Genomic DNA, 13,095 nt, shown 5'->3' with positions numbered 1-13,095 from the left:
GAGACGGCTTCTCGTTTCTGCTGGAAGCTGTTTGCTGGGAGGTGTGTCCAAGCTATCCACACTTCTCTGCAAATCTGTGGGCATTCTGATAGTGTAGACAACATATACTTGCATTGGATGTTTATCCAGAGGGCTTTTAAGAATTCATGTACAACTGGATTTAAAATAAGATAAAAATGCTTTCTAAAAAGATCCCTTGCATTTGAATAATTTGTTCAGAGGAGAGGAATTAGGATGTTCTTTGTAGTGTTTTTCCCAAATTAGATCAGAACTTTCTGAATTTAAAGTAACCAGAAACAATGCTTGAATGATAAGATTGGGGACTAAAGAACTCTGCAAATTTTAAAACATTCCAATTGATTTGACAGACATAGAGGAACAATGTGGATGAAAATGAATGTAAATTCAAAGCTTAAAAAGTAAATCGAATTGTCAGAGTGAATTTGGATAGTGCTTCAGAAGGAGTTCGTATGATCTTGAAAATGAAAAATATTAGTTAGGAGGGAATTTGAGAAAGATCCATGCTTGGGTGTACATAGCAAAGTATATGACTTGGGGAGAAATGGCTTCTGCTCTGTGCAGTGGACTTGGACAGGATGCCCCCTCATGCCCAGGACCTGCATGGCTTAGTTTGGGGGGTTCACCAGACGAGCCCTGAACATGGCTCAGCCACCTCTAAGCCCATTGTTTTCTGAAGCCCCTGGGAATTCTGAGGCCATATTTCCTGATGTGGAGGCTCCTTTTTGTCATATCCCCAGTCAAGCTGTGCCTCCTCTCTGAGTCATTACTTCAGGGAAGGAACCACCCTCTTGACATGTGTGGGGAAGGGAAAAAAAAGACTTTTTCCGCTCTACCCTCCTCAGTTCTCCAGTTGGAGCCCTGTAACTTAGACTGACAAAAGACAGATGAGCAAGAGAAAAGCATGCAAATTTACATGTTTTATGTGACATGGGGAACTTCATAAGGAAATGAAGACCTGAAGAAATGGTTAGCCTGAATGCTTATACTAGGTTTGGTGAAGAGTGGAAAGGTGTGGGAAAATGTGATAGGACAAAAGGGTGTGAGGGAAGGGCAGTAAACTGGTGGGGGGGGGGGAGGGACTTAGCAAGGCCTTCATTCTGGTTGTTCTCAGCATCCTTTGGGCTTAAAGATAAAGATGTTCCCTTCCTCCAGGTTTGGGGAGCATCTCTCATTTGAGGGTCTTATGCCCTGCTTCAGGGAATAAGATGAAGGGCAGGTAGTCAGTCCTTCCTGCATCTGATGTTTCTCAGATTCCTTCAGCTTAAGGTATTCAGTATGCCAAGGTATCATTTTTTGGGGTAGTGTGTTCTGAAGCCCATCACTAGCCATTAATATCCCCCCCCCCCGCCACCAGCTTTCAGGAGTATGTTTGATGACTATATCTTAAAAATGGGTATGGGCTTTTAGCTCTAAAAAAGAGTCACAAGGCCTGGGTTCCAGTCCCAATTGTATAAGGTGGGTTCTTATTCTCTCTCTGCCTCCTAAAAAATGAGGTTAGTAATAGTTACCCAGCCTCTGAATCAAATATGATAATGTAAGGGAGAACATTTTGTTGGCTATGAATGTAAGAGATGATTTAATTTGTGGAATATGTGGAATATATATAAATTGTGAGAGTATCATAAATCTATGACTAAATAGAGATGTCACCAAACAACTGTTCAAGGGAACCCTGAATTAGTAATAATGTTTCTCACTACCTGCTATATATTAGAATCACCTGCGGAGCTTCTTTTGCAAACTATCTAATTGAGTTAGACTGGCTGGGCTTGGGGCCAGGGCACCCTAAAGGTATAGGCTTAGAAGAATGTTGTTTGTGGTTGTTATCTACACAGGCAAAGAACAATAATCTTAGGGTGCAAAAAGTTGGGAGGGGTTGAAGATACAAGAATAGACATTGAGAACACACTTTTTTTGTAGAATGAGGTTATAGACACATCATGCACCCCCTTTTCACATGGAAACTTCCCTGTAGCGTTTCAGAGAGAAATTGCAATCCCTGGATACCCACAACAGATATAACATGAAAGCAGCATTGCCTTATGAGCCTTCAGCTAGAATTTTAATTCATCCTTGGTTATGACACAGTTTCTTACTTTTTTTTTTTTTTATAGCACACATTGCAAGTGCTTCTGAACGGTGCTGGTTATTGAATTTTCTTGTAACAGAACAAATCTGTGACAGCTCTGACCTAGAAACCACTGATGAAATGGGCAGGAGAAGTTCATTCCCAGGTGGGAGAGAACAAATTTTCCTAGCCAACTAATCAGTGACTGGAACCTGATGCTTCTTTAGCCTCCATCTCAAGCTTGGAGAAAATCTCAGATTGCCCGTCTCTGGTGTCTTTTGGGGTGTGAGAGGGATTGCTGTTCTCAAATTGAGGCCCCAGGCTGGCAGCACCAGCTCACCTATTAGAAATGCAAATTCTCAGGCCCCACCCCAGACCTGGATCAGAGACTCTGTTTTAACATGACCCAAGTCTGCAAACCACTGAGCTCCCACAAAGGCTCTTTCCATGTTTTTCTCAACAATAAGTCGTACTTCTCAGTAGAAAAGCCTGAAACAGGAATTTGCAGACCATACTTGGCATTGCTTCCTCCTCTGCTCCTCCTTCCCTTTGATGATGAGGCACAGCAGGGCTACAGGGAAAATGAGGGGTAGACAATTTTAAATTACTCTGTCAACAGGTTTCCTATTCCAATGTTTTAAGAGATAGTAATCAGGTAAACATATATTGTATATATAAATGTATAAAGATATATTGTATTAAAAATATATACTCATTATAAAAGTACAAGGATATATATTCATACACACACACACACACACACACACACACACACACACATAAGATGCATTGTGCATATATAACATCTTTGCTATAAATGCAGCAGAGACCAAATCAGGAAATTCTATGTCAGGGTAGAACTGGAAATCCAAAGGCAATGTTAAGAGATGGGAGATAGGAGGTCATCAGGGGAAAGAAATAAAACTTGGATGGAGTAGGGAGAAAAGCAATGCCTGGTAAGGGTCTCTGCCTTGTACAACTCAAAAGGGGCTATGATTTGCCTAGAATTGCCTGCAGCTGTGCAGTGCAGTGCCCTGTGTCAAAGCAAGGACAGAAGGTGGCCTTGGATACACCCCTAAAGTTTCTTTCCATAAGTCAGTCACACTGTGATTTCTTCAGGACTTTAGAACAGGTAACTGAAGGTTGTTGGGCTGTCTCCTCTAAGGGTCTTTAAAAATTGAATAGATTCTCATCTCTTGTGGGGGTCCTAAAGGTAAAGAAAAGAATCAGTGTTGTCTTATCTCTAGAACACTCCCAACTGCTAACAGTTGAAGTTGTGTTGTTGGTTCTATGTATCTATCATCTATTTATCATCTTTCTCAAAGCGATTCTCTCCAGACACTCAAAGAACTTAAGCTTCATGGCCCATCCTATAACCGTCATGGAGGGGGATGCTTAGCATGCATGGTCATTCCAACAGCAGAAATCAGGACTCTCTCCAGAGCAGTTCTGGTGTTTACACTCAGCTACGTGCCTACATGCATTATCTCAGTGGCTCTTCACAATTGCCTTATGATAGAGTTGCTATTAATATCCTCAGTGTAATAGGCAGCTGATGCAAACTGAGCACAGATTTGAACTGAGGTCAAACCCAAGGTTTTATTCACTCCACTTATTTAATGGTAGCTAAGGTCCTGATTCAGGTGAGATGGAGTTACCTGTTGGGTCCTTCATTCGCAGGGCTCACATTGAGATATTCAATTACCTACACTCTTTATGGACTTGTGTTCTTTCCTTTTTTGAATCATGCTTCTAGGCCTCTGTTTGCAGCATTATGTAAGTTAATTATTGGTACTCCAAAAACTCTTAGACTTCCAAGTAGCACTTTAAACATTGTGACTTTTTAAAATAAAATACTAACTACTGGTAGCTAAGCATCATTCTGTTTCCTGTAGTGTTATGACAGAAATTCACTAATGAAATAGACGTAAAAAGAACCTCCTTAAAATTTAAGACTGTTCTGTATTCTGTGGTAATTATTTTCCTAGTTAAACTTCATCCCCATCTGTGTAACTGTTACAAATTTTTAATTATGTTCAATTATTTTATGTTTTGTAATTTACATTGTCTTTTATTTCTTCTTATTGTCCAAAGTATTTTGTTAGATAGTAAGTATGCAGTCTACTTTTTAAGCACTTCAACATAATTTTTTGGAGTGTACTCCCCTTGATAGCTACCTAGAATAACAAGGAATTTTACTCCCTGTGTATTTCTGGCATATTTTAAAGGAAAGAGAATTCATTTATGGTATGTCCAATAGTCCTAAATTCTTACTGCTTTACCAAAAGAATGTGTAAATAAGACTCTTTCTTTTTATTTCAGGAATTACAGCATATTGTTAGATCTCAACACATCAGAGCAGAAAAACGTAAGTTTGGATCTGTATGAATACTTGAAATTCCATAAGGTCACTTGTCTTTGGGCTAACATGGTTTCTCTTATATCCAGCTATGGTGGAAGGCTCATGGTTAGATCTGGCCAGGAGGAGCAAGCCTGATACTCAACCTTATGCTCATCTCACTATTAATGCCACTGACATCCCATCAGGTAAGTTTCATTTGCATCCAGCTTGAAAAATATTTCAAGAGTCATTTATCAGCCCATTTGAATACTCAAACCTATTATTAACCGTATTACCAACTTTTTGAGAGCTCTTAACTTCTAGATCAGAAGAAAGACACTTAGTCTTCAATTGGTGATCCACACTGTGGAAACAGTGATTGGCAAGCATGTCAGAATGGATATTATTACTATATTAATTTTCAGATTATCGAGTGGTTTATTTTAAACTAGAGGCCCAGTTTATGAAATTCATACATGGGGGTAGGGGGTCCCCCAGCCTGGCCTGCATCCTCTTGCAATCCGGGACCCCTCAGGGGATGTCGGGCCTAAACTGGTAGCCGGACATCCCTCTCACAATCTGGGATGCTGCATGCACCAGTGACCATACTTTTCATACAGGTGAAAGGCATCTTGCTGTTGTAAGGGAAGCTACATATTTTTGCCCTGATTATAAAAAGTAGTACATAACGTGATCATTCTGAGGCAGTAGTACCATGTTCCCCATCTTATGGGTGGAAAAACTGAAGCAGAGAGAAGTTAAGTAATTGGCTTTGTCACACAGTTATAAGAGTCAGAATCAGGGCTGATCACAAAATGTGCAAGCCAGCATCCATACATATCATTGCTGCATCATTCTCTTTTTTTCAGTGTTAGACTAGTCTTATCAGGTTTTAATTTTGAAATCTAAGAGACTGTTCCCAATATATAGGGTAGGGTCCCTAAGCCTGGCCAGCGATCAGGGCCATCTGTGGGGTGACTGGCGGGCGGGGTGATCGGGTGGGTGGTGCCCTGCTGGCACCCACTTTGGCTGATGGCCTGGTGCCGCCCGTTCCCTGCCACTCTCCTCCCCCCCTCCCCCCCCCCCCGCCCCCGCCATCTCCAGTCGCCTCCCTCTGGGAGGAGGTGCAGACGCTCAATGCAGGAGCTGCCCCCGGTGGTCAGTGCATGTCATAGCGACTGGTCGTTCTGCAGGTCATTCTGCCTTTGGGTCGATTTGCATATTAGGGTTTTATTATCTAGGGTGATTGCCAATTAAGATTGCATAATTGGGAAGGACAATCCCTTATTATGCTCATCTATATTTACCCAAGCTAAAATTGACACATTCCCAGTGCTTACCTGTGAGGTACATGAATTTATCCAGTAGTCATATACTCAGCCATCTCCTGCAGAATTCCAGCTAGATGCTTGACAGAGTGATAGTTAAGAGGCAGTAGCCCTCTTTGAAATGAAACATACTTCTCCTTCAGCAGGTTATCACTTTCTTGAGGGGGGGAGGAATTTAACTCAATAAACTGGAGACTTGGTTATCTTTTGGAAATGAGGAAAGCCAAAACTCTGGGCCTACATCAACCTGAATGCCCAGCTATTTCATCATAGAATCCCCACTGCTTACTCCATCTTGGGATATTCGAGCACCAAAAATATTACAAGGAACATTATGATCGAGTGACAATTGAACATTATTGTTGTTTTTATTATTATGTCATTTATTCAACATACTATGTATTAGGCATTTCACTCCGAATTCCTGTCTCTCATCGTTACTACAACCCTACAAGGTAGTGATTATTTCAGATTGGCAGACAAGGAAGCTGAGGCCTCACATAGTTACCTGCTCAAGGTCACGGTGGCGGCAGGATTAGAAGTTGAATTCCACTCTAGTTGACTCCCAAGTTTATGCTTTTCACACGATAGGCTGTCATCTAGGTGCCCTGTTGCCAATTGGATTAGTCAGAGGGAGAGAAATTCATGTTCCTCTTTTTTTGTAAGATATAGATTTTATAGGCAGGGGCTCTAACGTCTGACTGCCTGGGTTCCTGGCCCCACTGTACTGTTTACTGGCTGTGTGACTTTGTGCAGATTATTGGCATAATTTGTGCCTCAGCTTCTTCACTGGGATGGTGGTAGTATCTACCTCATGGGGAGCTATGAATACTTAATGAGGAATGCAGTAACATTCCTCTATGGAAGCTGACATTTAGTAAGTACCCAGTGAACACAATTTGTTATTGTTATTTGAGTTTAATTAAATAATTATACATATTCCACTTTGTTCTAAAAATGATTTAAGGCAGATATTTCTTAGAGTTAAAAAAAAAATTCAGGTTTTAGTAAACAATTTTGAAGCCACTATCATCATAACATGAGCCACGGAGGGATTTTTCCTGACTGCAGACATAGAAAGTGAGAAACCAACTCTTTAGATTTTAGATGATTTTCCTGAACTATCTATCCTGTCCCAGATACTTGCTTCATAAACAAATTTTCTTTCTGTGTGTGTATGTGTGCCTTACGGTGTAGCTACACCAACTTTCTGAGTGTAAAACTATTTTGCATGTTAGCAAAGGCAATCAAATTAATACTTGATGTATCAGCTGTGTGTGCTATGGATGTACTCTGCATTTATCTCTTCAGTTCATTTCAAAGAGCATGTGAAAAAATATTGCATTAAACTGTGCCAGAGTCTGTTTGCCAAGAACAAGCATGCTGTAGTTTCAAAGCTCTCTCTCCAGGCACCTAGAATCAAATCATTGCCAAAAAACAAGGCAACATTTCTGGTTACTTTCCAATGGCTATTAAATTTGAGACTGAGTGATATGAATTAGTGTATGCTTCTGTTTAAGAAGATAGAATTTGCTCCTCTGGCTGGGCCAATAAGCTCTTGAGTCCATCTATCTCCCAGTTTTGGCCAGTGCTAGATGCTTCACAGGAAGATGGCTTTAATTTTTCAAGTTCATTTTGGGCCTCTGCTTCATACTTATTTACACATAAGAAAAATCAGAACCTGCCTTATATTGACTGTTAGCTTATGCATTGGCAAAGCTTCTTGAATAAAATACATTGGGAAGTATTTTGTGAGGCCAGAATATGTGGCTTTCCTTAGGGCTAAATATCTGTAGCTTTCTCTTCTCCAACATCTAACAGCAGTGACCATAGAGACTGGGGAGGGAGCTGGGGTAAGAGGCCATCAGCATGCTTCATTAAGGATGGAAGCCCAGATCTGCCAGGAGAGGCCTTCACCCTGATCACAGCGTAATCTCACCCTGCTTCCCACTATTGTCTGTTCAGGAGTCCTTTCTCCTTGGTTTACTGTGTGTATTCCGTCCTCTGCTCGGACAGTTCCCCTCACAGACGGTACCCTCCCTTTCCTCAGCCCACCTCTCTTTGATCCAAGTCCTCCTGTCCTCTGGCTCCTTTGTGTCCTCACTGGGCTGAGCTCTCCTGCTGCCACTGATTTCTGAGCTTTCACTGTCAATTGCTTTAACTGAACTTCAACCGTGTGCTATGTGACATGCAGAAATGAAAATGTCCTGTTTTTTGTTGTGTATGCCCATTTCTCATTTTCTCCACTACTTGTGTGGTTAGTGCCTTGAAGGTACACTGCTTTATATAATTCTCAATTGTGGACAGAGGGAATGCCCATAAAAAGCACAATGGTCATTTATTGAATGACTGATCAACTAAATTGATCAGTGAATGAATGAATAAGTGGATAAAAACAGAGATATGCTTTGTAGGAAATGACTCACCTCCCACCTGGTTTTAGCTAATAGTGGGAGTGTGGGAGTGTTATGTAGTCAAGGGTCCTGTGTTCTCCCCTCTCTAATTTATATTCCTTCCTTGCCTTCCCAAGCCATGTCTCCGAGCCTTTGGTTTAACACCAGCTGCTCTACCCCATTGAGAGGGTAGACTTTACCTTTGTCTTTCTGCTCCTCTCTAACAGCAACCATAGCAGATAAATTATAAGACAAATAATTGATTGTATAAGTATTGAATTCAGGAGTAGTGTAAGAAGGAAGGAAACTCAATAATTTGAGATGGGAAACGTCTTGAATTTTCTTAGCTTTGTCAGTGGGTCGTGTAGCTTTATATCAGTCTGGTGGAATTACTGGCTAGTTTTTATGAGGATACGATGAATAGTTTTGTAGTCTCCTCTTGACTCACTGGGGACCATGGGATGACGTTCACATCTAGGATGTTTTAACCTAGGATGACCTGAGGCAGGACCTCCAATGAAAAAGGACTTGTGCTGTGGTGGGTCCTGGAGGTAGCTGTGCCTGTAAGGTCTTGTAAGGCTTGTTCTAACGCCCTCCCGTGGATGAAATGTGGATTTCAGTAAATATATTGTCCCGGGACAGAAGGATTGGAGCCATTGGCTTTCACTCCACAGGCCAAAGATGAGTTGCTTCACTGTAGCTTGGCCTCTGTACATTGCCCGCCACCGGGCCTGTTTTGGGAACCGTCTACTATTGAGGTCTCCAGACCATATTCCAGGCTGCCTAGTGGTCCTACAGAAGCAGTAGAGAATTCTCCCTGTTATGGCTTTCTAGAGAAAGCTCCAGGTACTCAAGGCTCCACAGGATTCAGACTGGGAAGATAGCCGGTATGGGTTTATGATTCTGCACGAATCTCCCAAGGAGTCACTGTAACCAGAGGGGTTGACAGCTCTGATGGATCTGTGGAATCTACTTTAAGCTTAAGTCCCATCGTGGCCTGATGTTTTTGTGGGTGGCAGGCAGCAGTGGACCTCTCCATAGTTTCCTTGGCTGTAGAGGCTAATCCCAACCCCAGTCTTAGACTCCTCCGCTCTGTTCTGCCTTGTTGAAATCTTAACAGGTGATAGTCCTCATTTAGCATAAGTATTTACAAGGTTTCTGGAGGAAAAATGTATTTTTGGATTCCCCACAGTATAACAACTTTTCCCCCACTAGTTGATACCTACTTGAATAATAAGTGCCCACATAAGCACAAATGATTGATTAATTGGGTTTATCATAGAGGTATTGACAATTTTTAGAGACTTAATAAGATACATTAAATCCCTAAAATGTTAAAAGCATTGAACGCACTGCTGATTTAGAAGATTCTTTAGAAACTTTCACTGCTCCAGAACAGTAGCATGGGGATAGCTGTCACCACATTTCAGGGGGAGACGGGACTAACAAAGAATTCTGGTCTATCAGGAGGTTTTGTGATACTTTGGTCACCCAGTGTCACCCCAATAAATTTCATAAAAAATAAAACCACAAAACGAAAAAAGGATCCTGTGAAGTTGTGAAGCTGGGGAGTGCAATGCCAGGAGCAGTTCTTTTGTGAACTTCTCTGGGAGCAACTTTTCCATTGTGTGAGACTGGGAGGTATTTGGACTGTTGGAGGAGGGGAAATTGGCGGTGACAATAGAGTTTTAGGAGTTTGACCTTTGGTCAAAGTTACTGTGACCCAAACTTTCATCTCCTTCTACATACTGTTTTCCATGCATTGAAAGAGAAGATAGAATCCTGCAAAGTGTGAAAGTTATCTGTACTTATTTCAGGCTTCCTGTCTACTGCCTTTAGCTCATTCTCTTTCTTCACCATCGAATGACTTCCTGCTTCTGTTGGCTGCATCTTATTTCTCCTTTGTGTTCTCAGGCTCAGTAATAACTCAACAAAGTCACTCTTGATCCCTCTGGGGACCGTCTCTCCTTCTTGTGTATTCCCATAGCAATGAGCTGCACCTCTCCTGTCAGGGTTCATGACTTGCTTCTTGAGCACATACTATACTTAACCCTGAGGGAAGGAAAAATGAGTTTTTGTCTTTGGACCCTCTCAGGTGCCTAGCAGAGAGCACTAAGTACATCTTAATGCATTTCTCCCCTTTTAGAAGATCAATTCTGAAAAGTTATTCTCCTGTTGAAACAATGACTGTTATGCCATGCATTTTTTAAAATTTATTAACCGCATAGAATTGTGAGGATGTCCTTGTCATTGAAGGGGTGAATTTTAAATCATGTGCCTCTTCCCTCCTCAGGTTCCCACAAAGTGAGTCTGTCCTCCTGGTACCATGACCGAGGTTGGGCCAAGATCTCCAACATGACTTTCAGCAATGGAAAACTAATAGTCAACCAAGATGGCTTTTATTACCTGTATGCCAACATTTGCTTCCGCCATCATGAAACTTCGGGGGACCTCGATACGGAGTATCTTCAGCTGATGGTCTATGTCACTAAAACCAGTATCAAAATCCCAAGTTCTCATACCCTGATGAAAGGAGGAAGCACCAAATACTGGTCAGGGAATTCTGAATTCCATTTTTACTCCATAAATGTTGGAGGATTTTTTAAATTACGGTCTGGGGAGGAAATAAGCATCGAAGTGTCCAACCCTTCACTACTGGATCCAGATCAAGATGCCACGTACTTTGGGGCTTTTAAAGTTCGGGATATAGATTGACCCCCATTTTGTGGAGCATATTGTGTATTTCCTGGGGTGTATGGGAACTTACCTGTTAAACAAGCCAAGAAAGATGTACATAGGTGTGTGAGACTACTAAGAGGTATGACCTACGTGGTATAAGAAGACTCTATCCAGCTTCTGACTCTGTAGAGAGCATGTGTATTTATAGCCAAAGGAAGATGTTAGACTCAAGGTGTGTTACAGTCTGAAGGCTTTCTTACACAATGGTTTTAAATTTTGTAATGAATTCCTGGAATTAAACCAGATTGGAGCAGTTATGGTTGCCTTTATGGAAAACTGCAATTGGGCCACAGGAGGGGTTAATTCTCTGGATCTAGCCCTTTTTTATGTGCCACTATGCAGCTGAAGTAGAGAGGGTGTTATCTAACTGCAAAGGGATGAGCATCTAAAGCAGCGGTTCTCAACCTGTGGGTCGCGACCCCTTTGGCGGTCGAACAACCCTTTCACAGGGGTCGCCTAAGACCATCCTGCATATCAGATATTTGCATTACAATTCACAACAGTAGCAACATTGCAGCTATGAAGTAGCAATGAAAATAATTTTATGGTTGGGTTACAACATGAGGAACTATATTTAAAGGGCCAGAAGGTTGAGAACCACTGATAAAGGGTTACGTTCTTTTGAATTGTTACATCATGCTGGAACCTGCAAACAAATACTTTTTTCTAACAAGGAGAGAAAATATATGTATTTTTATATAATATCTAAAGTTATATTTCAGATGTAATGTTTTCTGTGCAAAGTATTGTAAATTATATTTGTGCTATAGTATTTGATTCAAAATATTTAAAAATGTCTTACTGTTGACATATTTAATGTTTTAAATGTACAGACATATTTAACTGGTGCACTTTGTAAATCAGCTGGGGGAAAATTGCAGCTAAGGGAAAAATATTGTTTGTTAATATCAACTGTATTATATTTCTTCATTCTTTTTAACTTAATAGATTTTTCAGACTTGTCAAGTCTGTGCAAAAAAAATAAATAATAAAATGGATGCCTTGAATAATAAGCAGAATGTTGGCCACCAGGTGCCTTTCAAATTTAGAAGCTAATTGACTTTAGAAAGCTGACATCGCCAAAAAGGGTACATAATGGGAGACTGGAATCTGTTGAGAGTATTTATATAATTATTGAATAGGTTTTTTTTTCTACAAGTGCTGCAAATTGTAAATTTTGTTTTTATTTTAAATGGAAAATAGATCAGTGGCTTATCAGCAAAAGAAAACTTTTTTTAATTGAGCGAGCATTATTTTATACTGTACAATAAAAACATTGCCTTTGAATGTTAATTTTTTTGGTACAAAAATAAATTTATAAGGAAATCTGCCTGTGATTTTGTGCTTCTCTTTTATATCTGTGATCGTGTCCTCTTCAATATGGTAATGCGACTTCTATCTTTCCAAAGGTTACAGAGAAATGCAGATTCAATTAAAAATTAGGAAGAGATTCAATTAAATTAATGAGCCTTGGAATTTGAAAAATAACTTGCAAGGGATCTGTATGCGAGAATGTAGCCAGAGGGAGAGCAGAGGCTCCTTCACCTGAAAAAGGAACTTTTATGCTATGCTCCTGAGGAAAAGCGTTCATAATGCCTTGCAGAACAAGTGTTTGACCTGGAGGAAGCCCTGAACATTTTGCACCTTCCCACAGGGAGGAAGGATTAGCTGTAGACTGATGCTCGTCCTCATGGAAATGTATGTGGGTGAGTTCTTCAACCGAAGCTAGTTACCAAAATGAGAGAGATACAAGAAAATGAGCAGCTTGGGGAGGCGCAGGAAGCCCTCATGTAAGGCACTTGGATATTTGTGGATAATGTTTCTTGATGGTCGTGATAAGATGGAAGGAGTAAAGAAATAGCAGATGTTACAAAGAAGAACTTATACATTTTAAACAGCAGAGCTTTGATGGAGGGACTCAATCATTGACCAAAATACACCTATTGTCTTAAAACTATTAGTAAATCTAGGGTAGATTGGTCCAAAATATGGCTTCAGTATTGCATAACCCTTTGGCTGAGTCTTGGTTTAAAGAAAACGAATTTTGACAGGCCATTGGGGAATTCCTCTACTCCCCACTGACACAAAGTCTTTTATAGAGAGCCTTACTGGCTGTTCTGGCTCCTACAATGTGGTTCTGTCATTGCCAAAGGTGAGTAACAACCATTCGTTCATTCCACGTTATTTACTGAGCACCAGTGATGT

At 40.8% G+C, this 13,095-nt stretch overlaps 1 protein-coding gene across 1 annotated transcript in view; it reads left to right on the top strand.

Annotated features, from left to right (window-relative positions):
* Window positions 1-12,216, top strand: part of TNFSF11 (TNF superfamily member 11) — a 34,090-nt gene extending 21,874 nt beyond the window's left edge. Inside the window, exons 3-5 of the mRNA XM_059684711.1 lie at window positions 4,412-4,457; window positions 4,538-4,636; window positions 10,445-12,216. Of these exons, the coding sequence (XP_059540694.1) occupies window positions 4,412-4,457; window positions 4,538-4,636; window positions 10,445-10,866 (567 nt within the window). The 3' untranslated portion in view covers window positions 10,867-12,216. The remainder of the gene's footprint in view (window positions 1-4,411; window positions 4,458-4,537; window positions 4,637-10,444) is intronic.
* The last annotated feature ends 879 nt before the right edge of the window (window positions 12,217-13,095 follow it).

This window comes from Myotis daubentonii, chromosome 2 (assembly GCF_963259705.1).
Source record: "Myotis daubentonii chromosome 2, mMyoDau2.1, whole genome shotgun sequence".
NCBI classification, from domain to species: Eukaryota; Metazoa; Chordata; class Mammalia; order Chiroptera; family Vespertilionidae; genus Myotis; species Myotis daubentonii.
The sequence above is the reverse complement of the archived record's forward strand: the minus strand, read 5'-3'. Positions and strand labels throughout refer to the sequence as shown.